The sequence below is a fragment of the Schistocerca serialis genome, chromosome 5, assembly GCF_023864345.2.
Source record: "Schistocerca serialis cubense isolate TAMUIC-IGC-003099 chromosome 5, iqSchSeri2.2, whole genome shotgun sequence".
NCBI classification, from domain to species: Eukaryota; Metazoa; Arthropoda; class Insecta; order Orthoptera; family Acrididae; genus Schistocerca; species Schistocerca serialis.
The window spans coordinates 96429850-96452168 of record NC_064642.1 but is presented as its reverse complement, the minus strand read 5'-3'; the positions used below and the strand labels follow the sequence as shown (position 1 = coordinate 96452168).

General features: G+C 40.1%; 1 protein-coding gene across 1 annotated transcript in view; it reads right to left on the bottom strand.

Moving 5' to 3' along the window:
- The window catches only part of LOC126481767 (beta-mannosidase-like), a 279943-nt gene that overhangs the window by 215655 nt on the left and 41969 nt on the right, over positions 1-22319 (bottom strand). The window contains exon 2 of the mRNA XM_050105721.1: positions 8717-8866. Within this exon, the coding sequence (XP_049961678.1) occupies positions 8717-8866 (150 nt within the window). The remainder of the gene's footprint in view (positions 1-8716; positions 8867-22319) is intronic.

Sequence of the window (22319 nt, the reverse complement as noted above, 5' to 3'; positions counted from 1 at the left end):
AGTCCTGTTGTCGCATGCTTTGAAGGGGGCCATAGGGGCACTACTCATACTGGCCACTTTCACCCATATTCTAAGTTCTCCAGCAATTTGGAGTTTCTGTCCCCTATTGCCTCAAAGGCCTCCTTGGGCTTGGATGCTGTCTCCACATCATGGCCATATCTATCATGTTAGATTGTAAATGTGTTCATCATTGTTGTAACAAACAGCAATAATGGAAAGTTTGTATAGATCATGTTAAGTGTGAAACAGTAAAACAGACTGCAAAATTCAAGGATCTCTGCACAAATATCTCCTCCATATACATTCCTGCAGTATAAATTAATGTTTATAAGCATAAAGAAGTAGGATAGTATGTATCACATTTTCATCATGTTGTCATATAAATTATTGTAAATATCTTTTAATTTTCAAATTTGTGTCTTTTATAGAAAAGCTGCAGTTGTAAACTGTGGTCACAAAGATACTGTAAAAACTATAACAGTTTTTTAAGTAGATTTGTTGTTGTAAATTGATAAGTAGGGTAAGGTGACATAGTGTACATTTGTGCAAAAAGTTGATTTTGTAAGCTATGGTCACATGATGCAGTATAAATGGTAAACATCCAATTGCTTTTATAACTTTGTGTGTGTGTGTGTGTGTGTGTGTGTGTGTGTGTGTGTGTGTATGTGTGTGTGTGTTTGTGTGTGTAATTTGCTTACAGATTTTTTGTGTGTAAACTACTGTATATTTGTAATACTGTATATATCTAAAAACAAAGATGATGTGACTTACCAATTAAAGTGCTGGTATGTTGATAGACACACAAACAAACACAAACCTACACACAAAATTCAAGCTTTCGCAACCAACAGTTGCTTCATCAGGAAAGAGGGAAGGAGAGGGAAAGACAAAAGGATGTGGGTTTTAAGGGAGAGGGTAAGGAGCCATTCCAATCCCGGGAGCGGAAATACTTACCTTAGGGGGAAAGAAGGACAGGTATACACTCGCACACACACACACACACACATATCCATCTGCACATACACCAAAGTATGGTATGGTGTATGTGCAGACGGATATGTGTGTGTGTGCGCGTGAGTGTATACGTCTCCTTTTTTCCCCCTAAGGTAAGTCTTTCCACTCCAGGGATTGGAATGACTCCTTACCCTCTGCCTTAAAACCCACATCCTTTCGTCTTTCCCTCTCCTTCCCTCTATCCTGATGAAGCAACCGTTGGTTGCAAAATCTTGAATTCTGTGTGTAGGTTTGTGTTTGTTTGTGTGTCTATCAACATGCCAGCGCTTTCGTTTGGTAAGTCACATCATCTTTGTTTTTAGATATATTTTTCCCACATGGAATGTTTCCCTCTATTATATATATATATATATATATATATATATATATATATATATATATATATATATATATATATATATATATATATATATATATATATACACAGTATTATAATAGAGGGAAACATTCCACGTGGGAAAAATATATCTAAAAACAAAGATGATGTGACTTACCAAACGAAAGCGCTGGCAGGTCGATAGACACACAAACATACACACAAAATTCTAGCTTTCGCAACCCACGATTGCTTCATCAGGAAAGAGGGAAGGAGAGGGAAAGATGAAAGGATGTGGGTTTTAAGGGAGAGGGTAAGGAGTCATTCCAATCCCGGGAGCAGAAAGACTTACCTTAGGGGAAAAAAGGGCAGGTATACACTCGCACACACACCCATATCCAACCGCACATTCGTTTGGTAAGTCACATCATCTTTGTTTTTATATATATATATATATATATATATATATATATATATATATATATATATATATATATATATATATGCAGTTAATAATCATCACATTAATTCATGTTTTCTCACCTTATCTTCTCCTAATACTGACTTGTACCATATCATTTTGCACCTATTTACAAAAATGATGAAGAGGATCAATAAAACAGTACAACAGAATATACAAACAGAATATTATGTGGAATGTCAGCTTGCATTCATATGATAATATCCCATTGTGTATGTTTCAGTGTCTGGACAATAAATACATTAGTAAAAAATTTCAAGTGATTAGTTCCATGCTAGAAATATGAAAATCTAGAGAACCCAGTGTCTTAATTGAAAATAAATTAGGTGAGGTATGAGAAGCTTTGGAAAGAAGACTTAAAAAACCATTGTTTTTTTAGCACTTGAGAATAGTGTGTCTGTTTGTTGCCAGTGTCTGCTCACAGAGCTGTGCACAGACACAAACTGAAACAATATAAAATAATGGTACTGTATTGACTGACCACCTCAGATGCTGTTGCTCAATATCATTATTGCAAATGGCTGTTACAGTCTGTGCATGATGGAAGGGTTAATCCCAAAATGCTCACCTCTTCTGATGAAGCATGGCTACATTTATCTGGTTATGTAAATTTACAGAACAGTTGATGTTGGAGTTCTGAAAATCCTCATCAGTTACATCAACAGCCTCTACGTGATTTGAAAACAGGAGTGTTGAGTGTAAGATGAGTTACTGGACTAATTTTTTTCCTTGAAACAATAACTTCTTATAGGCATGTGAACAATATAATGCTTTCTTTTTCCTTTAGAGAACTACCACTTAACAAAAATATATCCAGTTATGCAGGGCAATGCAAGACCACACATTGCCAATGCCCTCTAACATGAATAAGAAGTGCTTTTGATGACAGGGTACTTGACTGGCCTCTTTGTTCTCCGGATCTAAATCCATGTGATTTTTATCCTTTGGGGATGTAAAAAAATTAAGTTAGATGCAAGCAATCATTGTACACTTGAAGAGAGAGAAGGCAGGGTTCTGCTAGTCATTTCCCAAATTTTGGTAGCCAAAATTCGTTGAGTGTTTGATAATGTGTTCAGAAGGTGTCAGGCTGCTCTTGTCACAGAGAGACATCATTTTTAGCACCTGCTGTAAATAAATATAGGCTTACTTTAGTCAGATTGCATCACTGTTTACAGCCAACTCTGGGAAAGCATGCACAGCTGTCTTGCTGCAGTTGCAGGGGCAACAACCAATAAATCTGCCATACAAGCTATGGGCTTCCACCAAGCATTGTAAGTGAAACACCCTGTATGAATAAAGTATGTAAAGCATCTCAATGGACCATAAATTATGATGACGATAAAACAACAGTTACATTAAATAACTGCTGTTTACCTTTTATTGTTAGCTTAATATCTACTTGGTTTGATTGAACATTTTCTAAAGAAGCAATTACCCACTTCTATTACAACAGAGGAATATTTACAATAATAATTTACTAGTTGTAAAGCAGGTTTATAATCTACACTGATTCTTACCATGTAGCTAACAAATAATTCCTTCTTCATCTTCTTCTTTGTGATTGCATTTACCCTGTCTAGAATGGACTCTGTTGTACTCAAGCTTTGGCAGTTTCATTTAACTTTGCAACTGGATGCCATCCCTGTCACTGCAATCATCACTCACCTGAGTGAGGGCAGTCATATCCACCACCTGTCTGCGAACTGTGTAAATTTTACACAGTGTGTGACTGCTATGTCTAAGATGCAGTATTTTGTTTTGCTAGTAGCTGTTTGAATTGTAAATATACTTATTTTTCAAATCTGTCTTTTGGCTGAATTTACCTAGGATCTTTCTTTCTTTTGTTGGTGCCTTGTCCCACAATTTGGCAGGGTTGGCATGGTTAGGATGGATTTGGCAATGTTAATTTTTATGAGGCGGCTGGATGCCCTTCCCCCCACCATCCCGTTGCCCCTGGGATAGAATTAGTGGACCCCAGCTGTCTGCATCTAGTGCAATCTATGGAATAGTGTGAACATGTTCGGATGTTTGTGAGTAGTGTAAATAAGGTGGAATGTGGGGCCCAGCCCAGTATTCATCTAGCAGGATGTGGAAAACCACGTAAAAACCACATCCAGGCTGGCCAGCACACTGGCCAACACCAGTAATCTGCTGAGTGGATTCGATCTGGGGCTGTTGTGCCTACCTGAGTCCAGGAAGCAGTGCATTAGTGCTCTCGGCTAACCTGGCATGTTATGAATTTACGTAGGATACACACTGAAAATCACTAGGATGGGTAGGAAAGTGCTTTGGTGAAATTGGATGGTTCTGGCAGTTATTTGTGCAAGTAGTCTCTTACCAGAAGTTTGCAGATGCAGGCCATGCTCCCTATGTACGATGTGACTGAGGGAGGGGTGATAGTAGCAACCATATTTGAATATCCCTCTCTCCTGATAGGTCATCATCTTGTTTTCCTGACAAGTCATTTTTACTTGAGACAAAGAAACTTACACAGGACAAAGTAGTGGGGAGAGCTGCATCAAACCAATCTTTGGACTGAAGATCACAACAACAACATTATTGACTAATGGGGTAGCATCATGCAACAAAAGAATTAACAACAGTTAGACCAACAGATGACACTGTAAGGGTCTTAACATAAATGGGGGTTGGAGACAAATAACAGAGTAATCGCAATACGATGGCTATGGTCTGAACTCCACATTACACAATCTCTAATGTTCAATGAACATGACTGCACAAATTCGGCAGTCAACAGTTGTGGCACTGTTTGTTGGGTAAGCTCATTCACCACAGCAGGGGCGTACCACATTGGATAGGAAAAATCAGTTTTTAAATGTCCTGTGACCAAAACTGCATAAAAGGCAAAGTGCCATTGGTTTTTAACTGTTCTGGATCCAAAAACTGTATGAAAAGCTGGGAGTTGAATGTTTGATCTTTGTCTATCATGAGCAAGTTCTCTACAAACAAGGCTATCAAGGCACAGCCCACAACCTAACTGCAGTTTTATTTCCACCAGTACCTCATCTCCTACCTCCCAAACTTCACAGAAGTTCTACTGAATACCTTTCAGGACTAGCAGTCCTGGAAAAAGAGGATACTGTGGAGACTGTGGCTTAACCACAGCATGGGAGACTCTTTCCAGAATGAATTTTCACTATGGAGCAGATTGTGCACTTGTGTTTGGATACCTCAGTCAGCAGAACACTTCCCACAAAAGGCAGAGGTCCAGTCTGAGTCTGGAAAATAGTTTTAATATGCCAAGAAGTTTCACTACTCAATCTGCTACTCTGTTTTGTTGTCATTTTGGATTCTAGAACAAACTTTATACTTTCTGTTATCTCCTCTAAACAGTCTGCAAGACTTGGTAATAGATATACTGGCAGAGAACAAAATATTCTTAAACCAACACAGACATTTAGGAAAATAGTTGTGGAAAAAGTATGATAAATGTTCATACAATGTAGGCTTTCACAGCTGATATTGTCATCACTTAAAACTTCCAGGCTGAAAGGACATTGTCAATGTACAAAACTCTCCCCTGACATTTCATTTCCGGGTGTGGGAGACATCCTCTGAGGTAAAGGGGCGAACTGCAAAGAGAACTTGAGGAAGCCCTGATTATATAGGCACTGCAGAGGGCGCCACTGTCCGTCAGGTGGCATCAGCTATGAGACTGTCTTTGGTAATGCCAACATTCTCAATTAAAAGTAATTGATCATCATACTTCCAGTGCAATGCTGACTTCCAAATTTTATCCAGTTAAACACCTTCTTCTTTCGTGTTAAAATTATTACGATGTTTATCAATCTGGGTAGCCTCTCTATACATGTGCACATAATAATGCGTGGTTTTAGATATGATGACCATCTTGGTGAATTTTATTTCATGATTATCTTCCTGATAAACATGTTTTGCTATGGTTGATTTATCTGTGGGACCTAGGTGGTAATTTCTCTTATGTTCAACAAGATGGGTGTTAACACTTCTCTTTGTGGTACCAATCTAAAACTGCCCACAACTATAAGGAATTTTATACGTCCCCAGTGTAACACTTCTCTTTGTGGTACAATAGTGACTTTTATGAACAAATTGACGGGGTGGCTATGGGCAGTCCTCTTAGTCCTGCCTTGGCTAACTTGTTTATGGAAACTTTTGAACAAAAGGCGTTGCAGAATGACAGTAAGAGACCAGCCTGAGGGTGTTGCTATGTCGATGATAATTTCATAGTATGGACACATGGAGCAGAGCAGTTGAATGTTTTCCTGACACACCTAAACAGCATTAATCTGGAAATCCAATTTACTATGGAGATGGAGAGTAAGGGGCACTTGAATTTCCTGGATGTGTCTGTGATTAAGTGACAGGATGGAATGTTGGGCCACAAGGTGTATAGAATGGCTGCACTTAATGATTGTTATGTGCATGAAGATTCAAACCACCACCCTAGACAAAAAAGAGATGTATTAAAAACCTTGGTAGACAGGGCATACAAAATTTGTGAACCTGATTATTTAAAAGATGAGGTTGAAAATCAACAGTTGATTTTCGTGCAGAATGGCTATTCTAGAAAGGAGATAGACTGAGCACTTTGGTCTAGGCAGAGAATCAGGAGCAACGACAAACAGCAGCCACCCAATGGCAAGATTTTTCTTCCATTCATTAGTAAGGTCACATTGGGAAAGTGTTAATCAAGTATGGGTTGGAAAATATTTTCAGACCCACCAGGAAAATAACAGAATATTTAAGATCAGCAAAAGATGCATGACATTCTTTGGCTACACTGGGGTATATAAAATTCCTTGAAGTTGTGGATGGGTTTATACCAATACCACAAAGAGAAGTGTTAACACCCGTCTTGTTGAACATAAGAAGAATTGCCACCTGGGTCACACAGATAAATTGGCCATAGCAGAATATGTTTAGCAGGAAGGTAATCATGAAATAAAATTCAGCAAGATAGGCATCATATCTAAAACTGTGCATTATTATGCTCACATGTATAGAGAGTCTATTGAGATTGATACATACTGTAATAATTTTAACAGGAAAGAGGAAGGTGTTAAATTGGATAAAATTTGGATGTCAGTGTTGCACTGGAAGCGTAATGATTGATTATTTTCAATTGAGAATGTTGGCATTACAAGAGACAGTCTCATAGCCGACACCACCTAATGGACAGAGGCACCCTCTGCACTGCCTATATAAACAGTTCTTCCTCAAGTTCTCTTTGCAGTTCGCTGCTTTACCTAAGAGGATGTCTCTTACAGTTGGAGACAAAACATCAAGGCAGAGATTTATACATTGATCACAGCCTATCAGCCCAGAAGTTTTAAATATGATAAATGTATCACATTGGATTCCTGAGTGATGTATGACCACCCTTAACAGCAGCCTGAGCCCCAGGTTTATAACTCCATCTCTCTCTCTCTGTCTCTCTCTCTCTCTCTCTCTGCCACTGTACCATCAAATCGACCCTGGCTACTTGCCTTTCCAGCCTCTTGCATATATATTTCTTTATAGTGGCATATGCATCCATTTGCTACCATAAACAGACAGAAGACTTCAAAAATATGGTAATCTCATTATATTTGATGCATCTTGCCAGCTGATCAAAATTTCACCTATCAAATTAGTGTTGTTCATATATTTACATACTAGTCACTGAAGTCAATAGTTACACCAGAAATTGAATGTACCAGTATGCTAACGTAATTTAAAGATATAAATTCAACATGAGGACCTGTTACAGAAACTCATTCAGTTACTGATATTTTCACAATGCACAGAAGTACAGAATTTATTTTAAGTTATTATATTCTTCTACTAACTTTACTCATCTCAACAGATATTGTAAGGTGGTCATGTCATTTTGATATTTGTATGTCATTGATGTGTATGTCAGCGAGAGAGCAAGATATGTTACATTACATAACATTTGGTCTTGTTGTGGAACAGTCTTAGCCTCTGTGTATCTGATACATTCTTCATTGAAGTGTGGTAAGTGATGAATGTATCTAGTAGTGCTGTGTTGATTTGTGATGATATCTGTTACATGAAGAAAGATGAATGGTAAAGGAGAGCAAGGATGAATACAATGTGTATATTGGAAGGTAAAAAGGATATAAATGTTATTAACTTTGACGAGAAGAAGTTTGTGGTGAGATGGCAGCACTGCACAGCAAAGAATGATTATTGTCAGCCAGTTAACTTGCTTAGAGGTGACAGAAAAATCATATACTTCCCAGATTCATGCATTAATATATTAACTGATTAAGCTATTTGGTTTTTATAGAAATTCTTTGTTAACATTGTACCTTTTCTGAATCATTGTTCACTTTGCTAATCATAGTATTGTTCAGATCAGTATTATGTGTGAAGATCATGTGAAGTTTTACTCTGCCTTTTTTGAAAACATACACCCTTCTAATATCATTGTCTTGGTATACCATTTCATAGGAACAGTTACTCTTCCCACCCCACTGTTTATCGTTATGCATTATTATATGCAGCAGTTTGAATATGTATCTAGAAACAGAAATTGATCTTAGCCACTGTCTCTTTGCTGTTCGCTATCGTGCTTTTAAGAAATCCACAACAATGTTGTCAAGGTGCGATGTAAGTGGAAATTTTGATTAGAACCAGATAATTGTTTTATTTCAGTTGCACATTTAATATAAAGACAAGTTTCATTCTGATCAGTTACAGTTCATTTCAAATTAGGTTCTGTTTGGTCCATGGTTAGCACACTAGTATATGCTGGATAACAGTTTGTGGGGACACAGTTTTGGTAATAGATTTTATAGAGTGGGAGGTAAATTTGGCAAAAATTTCAAACAGAAACAAATATAGCTGAGAGGTTATATTATGTAAAAAGTGGAAACCATATTTCCCCAGTCACTGACCTTGAAATGTTGTCGAGTATGTCCAATTTTCATAAGACACCCAGCGATACTCAGCATCATTGAAGCGATAGTAGATATCTTCAGGTAAGACTCCAGCAGCTCTGAGGTCTGAATATATGCCGCCAGGAACACTTGCAGGAACTGTGATGGCTGTTGGCAAAGTAAAATGTCATTTGCAAACAATTAAAAATTAAACTTCTGATTTGGTTTAAGTACATGAACGAAAGAAAAAAGATTCCAGGAAGTCAAGAGAAGTCTATAAAAACCAGTATAGTCTCAAACTTCAGACCTTTATTCTAGGGATGAAAAACAGAGAAATAGAAAAGTGTGGAACATTTTTCAAAAACAAGGTTCTTGCGACTTCAAAGATGGTAGTGATATATGAAACATTCATACATTTATATCTACATTTCATTCTAATCACACGAAACATTACATAAGGGAAGTGAAGTTCCCTCATTGTGGTTCTCCCCATGGCACCCTACGTTTCTGCTCTGTGCACCTCCTCTAATATCAGAGACAGTAGAAGTAAGTACACAAACTAGAGGATTTTCAATTTATTGCTGAAATTTGTGGAAGATACACACCACTACATGCAAACATGCCTGCTTAATTTTGTCGGATTTTTCTTGAAGTTCTGACTTCAAACCACAAATTTTACCACAAATAAAAAAAATATTTTTGTTCCTTAAGAAGTAACTAGTCAAGGGAAGTAGAGTTAGGAGAATGCAGGGGCTGAGGTATATTACCAAAATTAGAACCTATCTGTGATGTGAAAAGTACCGTATGTGTGCTTTCCTTATACTCTGGTATAGCTTCCTATGGCACAGTCTTGCTTACTCAATAGTCTTGCAACTCAGTCATTGAACATTCAAGTTACACAATGCCAAATTCTTGTGATGATCAAATTTAATTTTCTGCATTCACTGCAGTTTATTGACAACTGCCTGTTTAATAAAACTTTGGGCAGAGAGTTCTCATAGTCCTCACTAAGCATTGACAAAGGGGGGGGGGGGGGGGGGGGGAGGGCGGCAATAGGAGGGGACAGTCCACCCCCTCCAACCCCGCCTTCCCCAGTGGAATTTGAAGTACAGAGGTTTTATTCAGGTATTGAGTGGATAACAATCAATTCTCTGGGGTACAATAATTTAAAAATTTAGATCTTTTATCTCGAAACTAATCAACTCATTTACATAGAAAAATGGCAATTTTCATGACTTGCCCTCCTGCAAAACTTCTTTGGGCGTCTCAAACCACAATCTTGTCATTATACGTGGTTATTTTTGTACATTTACATAAGATTATCTTCAGTACAATACCAAAAGATTCTTTTAACAACACAGCTAGTTACGAAACAAAATGATATTATTAGCTATCACAGTAGGCTCGATAAATCTTATATGAATGCGTGGTGGTGTTTGGTCTTTTGGACATATCCAAAAGAACAGACACAATGTGGGATACACAGCTGAGATACATATCACCTAAACTGAGGGTGGAGGGGGTGAAAGGAAAGGGAAGGAACTAATAACATCAGCTGCATCAGGACTTTATGTGGAATCACCTAAGACCAACAAAAATATGTGCCAGACCAAGACCCCAATCTGGGGTCTCCCGCTTATTAGGCAGTTGCGTTAACCACTGCACCAACTGGACACAATGTTTATCACAAATGTGCAAACCATCTTGGTATGCTCCCAGCTGACTCACACTGCCACCTAGCACCACCTAGCCACAGTCTGCATCCATGTCTTCTGTGCTCACTAATTTTAGATCCCGGTTAGAGGTCGAACATAAATGTGCATCCACAATGAGGGTGTGAATTCACTGCCCATCGAGGTGAATCAGCTCTTTGGATGTGGGTTGTCTGTTCCTTCAGACATGTCCGAAACCCCAGACACTACTAAAGGTGACAGATTCACCGCCCATTGGGGAAAATCATTTATATGAATGTATGGTGAGGGATGTAGTCGCACTGTGTCGAATGACGACTTGCAGCTGTTCTCACAAGTTTGGGTATCCTTGTGTTTTCTGGTCACTAATCCATTATCTTGCAGCTTTTTGTGCTAAGATGGTTGCCTGTAACAAGATGCTGATCACTGATATCAACTTAAAAATGAACCATTAAAATGCGAGAATTTATTATACCTTACAGCATGTTTGGAATTTCCACACTGCAAATTCGCAACATTCTAGCTCCGTTTCTGTCCGAATTTAATGCAGCTGGTTAAATGTGGCATACTCTGAACACCACAAGTATCAATTACCTTCCCACCTTTCTCTCTCTCTCTCGAGCAAGGAGCCATGCAATACGCCATTGGCGTTGGTTTATATCTTGAGTTCTGTTAACATTATTAAAAGGAGAGTGCTGTAAACAGGCCCAGATTAAGGTCGCAAGGCACCTGTAGCAGTGTTGAACTGCTCGACCACTGTTCAGCATTATCTTTTCATGTGTAAAACATTCTCGGTTTTCTTGCAGAGTCAATTCGGGTTAAATTCTCGAGCTTTCGACTATAGAATCCATCGTCATCACCAGGAACAACGGACTGTCTTCACCGCTGCTTTGGTGGCCATTTTTATAGCCCGTGGATGGCTTCTGATTGATCGGCGATTACGTACTGCTGTCGCAGATGGTGTCAATGTGTGTGCTGGTGGTGCTACCGCTTCCATTGGAACATAAACCTTGGAAGGAATGTCTCTGCTGCTTCTCTGCATCTAGCGCTCGTTTCCATGCACTGCTCAGATAGTATCCGCTGTCGCATTTAAAGTTCTTCTTGCTCATTCATATTTTAACAGCCTCCTTAATAACAGAATCCTAGTATGAGGAGGCATGGAACAGAATTCTTGTTTCACTGAACAGTATTTTATGTTTGTTCATGAGGCTGTGCTCCACAATTGCCGATTTCTTGAGTTCTCTATTTTTAATATGGCGTTGGTGTTCTGCACAGCAGTCAAAAACGGTACGAATGGTCTGACCTACATAATTACTTCCACATTCACAGGGGACATTATAAATTCAGGGGACCCTGAGGCCGAGACTGTCCTTAACAGGACGCATCATCTCCTTAATTTTCTTAAGAGGACGAAAAATCGGTCTTATACCCTGTCTAATCAGGACTCTTCCTATTTTGCTGGATACAGCGCCACAAAGAGGAAGAACCGCAATCGGTGTTTCATCCTGTGAGTGTGCAGCATTTCCACGTTTCCTTTCTTTGGAGAACGCTGCCTTCATATCGAGTGCACCACAGCAATTTTTTCGGGACACGTACTGCAGATGGTTAATTTCGGAATTTCAATCAGAAGCCGTCCACAGGCTATAAAAAAGGCCACCAAAGCAGCAGTGAAGACAATCAGTTGCTCCTCACGATGACGATGGAGGCTATCGTCGAAAGCTCGAGATTTTATCCGGAATTAACGCGGCAAGAAAAAAGAGAATGTTTTACATACAAGTGCCGTCGCGAAAGACTTCGTTTTCATTATCTTCCGATATTTTTAAAACGTGTTTGCTTACATCATTTAATAGCAAAGGTAATGTCTCTTAAAACTTCACTAATTTAAGCACAAGTACAGGTTGTGCACGTTGATTTTTTCAAACATTATCTGAGCAACATATTCAACATTACCGAAGACGCTAAAAATACGTCAAAGTTGACTTTTATTAGTTCTGGTCAAATACCAAGGAAAAATCACTGGTTACGACCATTATAAAATAGGAATAACGCTTTTCGACCACTACCTACACTAAAACCGACCACGTGACGAAGGTACTTCAGTATCTTTTCACTGAATGGGAAGAGAGAGAGAACTGTTCAAGATTTTTATCACCACTGAAACTACCGGCAGGCAGAACGGACAGTTGCTAGCCGTTGAGAATAATAATTTCTGCAGACTGTCTCGAACCTGATTAAATGTTTGAATTTCAAGTAAAAAAGTTTAATGCATCATAATAAAAACTTAGATATCTTAGCAGAACAAATATATTGCAATACACTCCATAGCTGTGTGCACCATAAAAGTAAACGTTGCACCACATCAATTAGGAATGTGTAATCGACGTTGTGTTTAGCGTTGTAAAGTGGAAAACTGACACTGCGATGTGCGATACTCGGCGGAAGTGAATAAGAACATCTGTGTGCATAAAAGGATTAAACGTTGAATCATGCTTGAAAACTTTGCCGATATGTGTTGAAACACAATAAAGAGACACTGTTAAAGATTGCAAAGAGACAATGTATTTCAAACAAAAATGTGTGAAAGGAATGTTGATAGCAGGAAGAACACTCAGTGAGGTAGTTGTCACTAACCTTCATTGAAACGAACGGCTATCAGACTTTGGGAGTATGTACTGGTCTGACTGTTGCGAGGAGCTGTTAGACAAGCAGTTTGTTACATAAACCAACAAGGGATTTTAGTCAAGCTTTGTTAACATTCTAAAGTAAAATCCAACACCCTGCTCAGAAGAATGAACACACCAGGAAAGAGGCAATCAGCTGGAAATGCACTGTTACGCAGTCACTACCAGAATACTACATGCTGTTCCAAAAACATTATCGTTAACCCTTTAGCATAGTGCGCACAAAATGCCGTGGCTACAGTCGGCTGGGGAAGCGTGGGGAGAGCAGCAGTGGTGGGGGTCGCTCAGAGCGCTGTAGAGAAAATGCCAATCTGACCGCCTATAGCCGGCCGGTGTGGCCGAGCGGTTCTAGGCGTTTCAGTCTGGAACCGCGCGACCTCTATGGTCGCAGGTTCGAATCCTGTATCAGGCATGGATGGATTTGATGTCCTTAGGTTAGTTAGGTTTAAGTAGTTCTAAGTTCTATGGGACTGATGACCTCAGATGTTAAGTCCCATAGTGCTCAGAGACATTTGAACAATTCTGACCGCCTACACTCACGTTTTTGGCAAATATTAAGCGAAGCCCCTCCACACCCACATTTCCAAGGTGACCATTCAAGAAGGTCTACTGTCACCTCTGCTTTCGTTAGTATCTAAAAAGAATTCCGAAGTAAATGCCGTGGTTTATTTCCACCTGGCTTGTTGACCATTTGTAACTTTCAGAGAAAAGTTACGAGTGGGGAATTTTGAGTAAAACCGACACATTTCTCTTGTTGCCATGTTAAAATTTGCTTCTTTTGCCAAAACTCAGAGGAGCTTACACAGTCTCACCTCAGTAACATGTTGTGCAGACGCAACTGTGAGAGAAATCTGAAATACACCAGATTCTCATTAATCCGGCCCTCAGTAGTCTGGCCTCTCAGTGATCCGACGCACATCCAAAAACACGTGCGCAATGAGTTATTGTGCATAACAGTGCTTAGTTAATCAATGCTTTATATACTGTATTTGAAATTTTAGCTTTCTTTACAGTTCTGAATCATGTCTTCTAAAAGGGAAACACGTTACACTAGGCATTCAAGCAGAAACTCGAAATTTTAGATGAGTTAAATTGAGGTTCTTCGCAGAAAGCCATTCCTGCTGAGTTCAATGTTGAACGAGCAACTATTTATGACATCAAAAAGAAAGAAGTACTCAACATAAATGGATAGTGAGTTGGAAAAACGGAAGGTTCTGCGAAAGAATGAGAATGAAGAAGTGGATGTAGATGTTTATAGATGGTTCATACAAAAACGCAGTACAGGAATTCCAGTCAGTGGTCCGATTATAAAGAAAAAAGCAGCTGCATTTAACAAACAACATGGCGGTAGTAACTTGCTTGCAGCGAGCGAAGGTTGAAAAAAAGAAAAAAAAAGACAGGGCATTCGGCAGCTGACAGTCACCGGGGAAAGTCGCTCAGCCAACGATAAGGATGCTGATGAGTATGTAGGCAAGATACAGAAGATAATAGAGGAAGAAGATTTAACTGCTGATGCCTCGTATAATGCTGATGAAACAGTACTCTTTTACAAGATGCTTGCTTCAAAAACATTAGCTGCCAAGAACGAGAAGGAAACTCGTGACTACAAGCAACAGAAACAGATCGTAACATTAATGGCGTGTTGTAATGCAAATGGGAATCATAAAGTACCGCTTATGGTGATTGGAAAATCCCAATATCCACGTTGTTTTCAACAGACTGACATAAATACTCTACCAGTGCAGTATTGCGCTCAGAAGAAAGCGTGGATGGACAGACAAATATTCTCTTGGTCGTTCCATGGAACATTTGTATCAGCAGTGAGAAAAGAGCTAAAGAAGAAAAAGCTTCCATTGAAAGCTATCCTTATAATTGACAATGCTCCCAGTCATCCTTCAGATGTTTCTCTAAGTCCGATGGTATACATGTACAAGCACTCTTTCTCCCACCCACTGTGATGGCCCTAATTCAGCCCATGGACCACCGAATTTTGGAATCGATTAAACGTCATTATCGACATCCACTTCTTGTCTCCTTGCTGAACGAAAGGGAAAACGACTCTATCGCGATTATGTTGAACGCGTGAAAAGCATGTAACATACGTGATATTGTTTGCCAAGCAGCCAAAACATGGGTTAAAGTGGAGACCGCTACCATAATGAAGAGCTGGAGAAAATTGTGGCTATCCATTGATGCCGAGTTGGATCTAGTAGTGAGTGACAGCGATGAGCAAGTCAATTCGGAATTATTAATTACTTTGTTCACTGACAAGTTCCACAGCCTTCCAGGGGGAGAAGAAATTGATGATGGAGATGTTACTAAGTGGCTGAATGAGGAAAGCCATGATAGGGACCAAAATTTAACAGATGAAGAAATAATCAAAAGCATGCAAAAAAGTAATGATGAAAGTGATGTAGAGGATACAGGAGGAGAGAGCATGAAGATTTCTCACACTGCTGGTGCCGAAGCTGCCGAGGTCTTCCTGGAGTACATTATGTGACAACCTGAAACATACACCACCGATGTAATCTTTGTAAAGCGATTGGGTGATAAAGCATGCCACCGTCGCATGTCATCATTGCGACAGTTAAAAATTAGGGGCATGTTTCATAGTGAGAGATATGACTGTATAATTATGTAAAGTATACACTCAAGGACTAAGTTTTCTTTGCAAAATAATGTAGGCCTATTTTTGGATTTAATAAAGCATATCCTCTATGTTTTAAAATTGTATCCTTCGGTTTAATAAAGTACAGTAGGCCTAAACTATATCCATATGTTTTCAAAATAAATAAAAAACAAAATAAATGAATAAAATAAATTTCAGACACTCAATAATCCGGCACTTCCGCTAATCCGGCACCTGTAGGGCCAAGAATGGCCGGATTAGCGGGAGTCTAGTGTAGTAGTTTATTAAGATTATTAAGTGAGGAATTGAGGGAAGTAAGGTCAGCATCTTATGAAAAAGCACATCCTCGGTACAAAATAAACGTGTAATGACTTCATTTATACTGTTCCAAAACCCACAGAATTTCTCTTTCCGCTAGCTATCAACAGCTTTTTTGAATGGTCAGCGTGACAGACTGTCAATCCTAAGGGCCCGGGTTCGATTCCCGGCTGGGTCGGAGATTTTCTCCGCTCAGGGACTGGGTGTTGTGTTGTCCTAATCATCATCATTTCATCCCCATCGACGCGCAGGTCGCCGAAGTGGCGTCAAATCGAAAGACCTGCACCAGGCGAACGGTCTACCCGACGGGAGGCCCTAGCCACACGACATTTCCATTATCGGGAAAGTCTGTAGTTAGTGGAATAACGCAATAGATATTGGCGTTTTCCGTAATAACCATGCGGCAAAGTCCTCTCCTCTTTGTGTGCCAACATTTGTCGAAACCTCATTTCGACATCTCACACTGTTTATGAAATATGAGGAATGTTGTGGATATTTTACTCTGGCTTTATAGCTGGCTTGGTGCGATCACAAATAAGTGCACTACGTCAGCTATGTTTTCTGGAGGCTGGTGACAGATACGGATCTCCAACCATGTCTAAAGAAAAATTCAGTTATGTTTGCTAGAGGTCATACGTGGCAATATATTATGTAATATGCACCAGACGCAAAATCGCAGCGACGCCTATCTTTAATCGCAAACTTTTTCAAATTTCGTTCAGTGTCTTACTTTCGCGTAAATATCCCAATAATTATGACCATTAACGAAATGATGGACATATCATAATGAACCTGACATATAACGCTACCAGTAAAGCAAAAATAAATTTTCTTTACTGAATAGTTTCTGTACAATAGTTTGATAAACATTGCAGGGCGTGCACGTCGATTCTGTTATCGCCGACCGGCCGAAAGCTGGCAAACGCTTGGCGGCCTCCCCTTCTGAACGAACGAATGAACTCGCCCAGTTGCTTGGACGAAAACTGCTCATTGTACATAGGCCACAGTATCCAGCACGACCTATACAATGAACGGTCTCTCAGACCGCTACAGTTTTTTGTCTTGTGATATTTCACACACCCCCTGAGGTGAACCATCCTATTGGATGGCACCCTACAAGTGCCAGAAATCTGGTAGCGTTGTTGCAATTTATTTCTTGTTTTTGGGCTTTGAGAGGTCTCAGAGACGCATCATAGTGTTTGTATGTCATGTTTTTGTTGAGCGTTACCATTTCTCCATGGTGAGGAAAGCTAGACCTTCTACTGAACATTTTCTATACGAAACTGATGTAGGTGTTCAAGACTGCCTCAGCGAATTCTCAGGTAAAGACTTTGATGTCAGTGATAATTACCCTGATTTCCAGTATATTTCGACCACGACACTAATTCGGACGAGGAAACTGAAAGTGATGAAGATGTGGCAGGCGATGACAATTGAGAAGCGTACTTCTTCAGTAAGAACAGAAAGATGTATGGAGAAAACAGAAGCAGCTACCTAACATAAGAACAAGGCAACTCACCCTTGTCTTGCAGCTGCCTGGACAGCAACAGATTCCGAAAAGTCTCTGAGAAAACCTGCTGTTTTGGAGACATGAGCCTCAAATAAAGAAATAGTTGTTTGTAAAACGAAAAACATTAGCCTTTTGTAGTCCACATTTGAAGTAGAAAACAAACTATCCGTGTCAACAGTGTGGTGTTCCGATTTGGTTGGAGAACTTTAGGAGGGTCTGTGTGAAATGCATGCAGGGTGGAAGCATTTCAAGTTTTATCGGGGCCTCAGAAGAATACATAAGGTAATTACTTTCTTCTTGATTTTTAAAATAAAAATTTGGCGAAATTTCTTCCTTGGTTGAATTATAAGGTGGAATAATCGCTCTAAGGCTGAAACAAAGAGTAGTAAACTCAAAGCTGACTCCAAATACAATTAGTCACAAAGTGTTTTCCACAAAGATATGTTGCAAATCTGTAATACCATGTCCCTGATGATAATCTGTGAGTTATTTTATCTGTGCTGTTATTTTATTAATACATAAAATAAAAATAAACTGCAAATTGTACTGTATTTTAGTTTTCAAAGTGTTTTAAATTCCGATTTGTTCAAAAAATGCAAATTTCCATAAAGTCTGTTTCCAAAAAGTGTAACGAACAACAGGTAGTCACGCAGATATATATTCAGCAAAACAACAGTTTGACACGTCAAAAATAAAAAGACAGTCTGAAAGAGCCCTCCACAGTAATTATGTTCCTGTTAATAGCCATAGTAGCTAGCTTTACACCTCTTCAGCGTCCTGGTATTTTCGGAATAACAACACTCAAGTTCTTCGCTAGTGTGGTGTTTGATATCAGTATCTACTGGATAATTTCTACTTCCTTAATTCTGGTAACGCGCAATCAACTGGTTGCTCGGATTAAGAACGCGAAAGACCCAGTGAGGTTTAATAACAAAATTCGGAAACTGCAAAAGAAGCAGAGAGTGTTGCACTCTCCATTCAAAAACAACGCAGAAATAACGACAGCCAACAGTTATTACAAATTCTTGGGTCTGTAAAAAGAACAATGTACGTAGCATGTAAAAACTTTCACCGTCATACTTTAGCGAAAGATCTTGCCGAGAATCCGAGAAAATTCTAATCCTACGCAAAACTGCTGAGCGGTTCGATGGATACTGTTCAGTCATTCGTTGACCAATCTTGTGTGTCACTAGAAGACAGCAAGAGGAAAGGTGCAGTTTTAAAATTCACCTTTAAGAAATCATTTACGCTGTTGGATCGTACAGGTATACTGTTGTTTAACCGTCGAACAGACTTCCATATGGAGAACATAGTGATAGACATTCCTTGGTAGAGAAGGAACTGAAAGAGTTGAAAATAAGTAAGTCGCCAGGTCTAGATGAAATCCCAATTCTGTATGTAAGAATGCTAAAAGAACCCGCATAATTACGTATCAATATGTGTGTGAAATCTTATGTGACTTAACTGCTAAGGTCCTCAGTCCCTAAGCTTACACACTACTTAACCTAAAGTATCCTAAGGACAAACACAACCCGTGCCCGAGGGAGGACTCGAACCTCCGCCGGGACCAGCCGCACAGTCCATGATTGCAGCGCCTCAGACCGCTCGGCTAATCCCGCGCGGCTTACATACCAATACTCTTAACATTGGTTTGCTGCAAATTCTTGAACATAAGTTCGAATATAACAGCCTGCCCCAGCTTGCTCTTTTCTCACATGATATCGTGCAAACCATGAATAAATGGCAACAGAGTGATTCCATATTACTAAATTTCTGGAAAGCGTTTGACACAGTGCCCAACTGCTATCTGGTAATGATGGTCCAAGCATATCGCATAGGTTCCCAGATACGTGAGCGATTTGAAGACTTCTTGAATAATAGACCCAGTACATTGTCCTCGAAGGCGACTGTTCATCAGAGAGAAGGCTACCGTCAGGGGTGCCCCAGGGAAGTGTGATATGACGGCTGTTATTTGCTGTACACATAAATGATCTGGCGGGCAGGGTGGGCAGCAATCTGCAACTGTTGATGATGCTGTAGAGTGCAGGAGAGTATCGTCGTCAAGTGACTGTAGAAGGATGCAGTCTGACTTGGACACAATTTATATTTGGTGTGATGAATGGAAGCTTGCCTTAAATGTAGAAAAATGCAAGTGAATGCAGATGAATAGGAAAATAACGTCAAAATCAATATTAGAGGGGTGCTACTCCACACAGTAACATCAGTTAAATATCTAGGTGTACCATTACAAAGCGATATGAAATCCACCCTTGGTCTACGGTTGGCCAGTATGGTGGCTCAGTGTGTTTGGTCAGAAGGGTCGCTGTCCTCCGTAGAAAAAAAAAAAAAAAAAAATCTCTAAGTGAAAGCAACAATGGCGAACTTAAATGGGTGTCATGTGACGCCTGACCCTGCGAATGCAACAGCGGAAAAAGTTAGAATCTTTGATAAGTAAACAAAAATGTCCACAGTCTCATGTTCGAATGCCACCATTGATTAAATTTTCAATAAAAATCATCAGCATTGGCAGCTGAAGACTTTTGGCGTAAGAAAGTATCCTCATTCTACCAACGGCCCTGTCAAAGAGGACAGAGGTTCAGGGCACTCTCTTGCCTTTGAGGCGGGAAGTAATAGAGTACTGGAGCTCCAAGGACACATTTGTTATCAAATTAATATGCAAATTAATTAAATTGATCAAGTAGTTGCCCCCACCCATTCTCCAACTCCAACAAAACCCCTGGATGACTCATGTGATTTCCTCAGCCGGCACATGCGTTCCCCATGCCTCCTCCTCCCCACCCCTGCCTCTACCCCTCCCCCATCTACATTTTTTCCGAGAATTTCGAATTTTGGCGGAAATTTCGAATTTTGACTGGAATTTCTGTGTTTCAAGGCTATGCTGACGTCCAATCCCATCTCCCACTCAGGAACTGGTGGGAAATTAAAAATGACAATGCCCTTTCTGGGACTCAAACTCTGGTCTTTCTGGACAGAAAGCCTAATTGCGCCATCCAGAACACGGAAACTGTCCAGGTGCAGGGGAGGGATTTCAGATTAGTGTACTTTATTTATTTTGGTTGAGAAATTGAAGTAAAGATTGGTCATAATTAACGTAATTAATCATAAAGATCAGACATAATTACACAACTGTATGTATAGCACTATACAAGGAATGTCTAAAATCGCAATACAACTCAAAAATTGACGATGCCACAAAAGTGCTGTTATCCTGGCGGGACAAAATTTCACAATACTACTCGAAACCAGTGGCAGATGTACCCAAACTCCTCCCCTCACCTACAGGCTAGTGGGAAAAAGGCTGGAGTGGATGTGCTATCTTCGTAATTTGGTGGGGTTGCGTTTAGCTGACGAAATGATGGTCTTGGACAAAGAGGAGTTTAATAAGTGTGTTACCTGTGAGAATAGAACTGAGGACTGTATCTACCACTGTTCGACATCAGAGTTTGCTACAGACACCTCCCCATGCGTTGCTCGACAATTACCCTGCAGCCCAGCTAATCAAAGCCAATACGCACTACCACAACTGATGGAAAACGTTTCACTGTTCTATTCTCATTGAAATTGTTATGAGAAAAACCAGAACTCATAATCAGTGAGTCACAATGTAACACATGACTGGGGAAAAATCATATTCTCAAAGATTGCAAGAGGAGAGAGGGGCAGCAATTGAATGTGCGTTCTCCTCAATGTACAGCCATGAACTAGCGAAATTATAGGCAATCCCCCCCCCCCCCCCACTCCAATGTCATCCCTCTATCTCCCTCCCTCCTTCGACCTATGGTCAACTGCTACTGTGTGCTGTGCATTTCTTTATGCCGTACCAAACTCCTACAGCAGACGGACACATGGTCGCCAGCTGCTTGTAGCCTACCTTGGGGTGACAGTCCAGGCAGTGGCCCTTTGCCAACACAAAAGGATGTAATGACCACTACACAATGCGAGATAAATGACGTTACAATGAGGCTGCACCCTTGTCAGAGCACAGCTGGGTTGGGGGACCACACATACACAGTAAGCCCACCCCCAATGCCTCCAGCAGCTCGCCGATCTACGAGGAAACCACCTCACTGCAATAACTGCATTTAACATCAACGCATATCTTATAAGCAAGCATCTATTAAAAAAAAGAAAATACTGGCAAGAGATTCTGGAACAGATCATAGTCGAGGAGAGGCCTGGGAAAAAACTGAATAACGAACGAAAAGATAGCGTTCTACCAGTCGGGTGGGTATGTCAGAAGTTTGAAAAGGGAAATGCGGGGGCTCGGTACTTAAGTGTTGGGGGTCGGTGAAGTGAAATGGAAAGAATACAAGGATTTCTGGTCAGATGAGTATAGCGTAATGTCCACAGCAGCAGGAAATGATATAACAGTTGTAGGAATCGTTATGAATAGGAAATTAGGGCAAAGAGTGAGTTACTGTGAACAGTGCTGTGATAGTGTTGTTCTCGTCAGAATCGACCACAAACCAACGCCGACTACTATAGCTCAGGTATATATGCTGACGTCGCAAGCTGAAAATGAAGAGATAAAGAAAGTCTGTGCGGATATTGAAGAGGTAATTCAGAACAATAAAGCCAGGGCGTTATAATTTTTTGTCTATGCTCTATGAACGCTGAGGTCTCGTCGTGTAACTAGACGTCTCGCGAGCTTAGGTAAGAATGCGAATCAGGTTCGCGCATGACCAAAAGTTGCCCATGCCTAGAAGACGGTGAGATGCTCTTGATCTGCCTATTTTCGCGATGGCCCGTATAATGACTTGCTCCGCTGTGA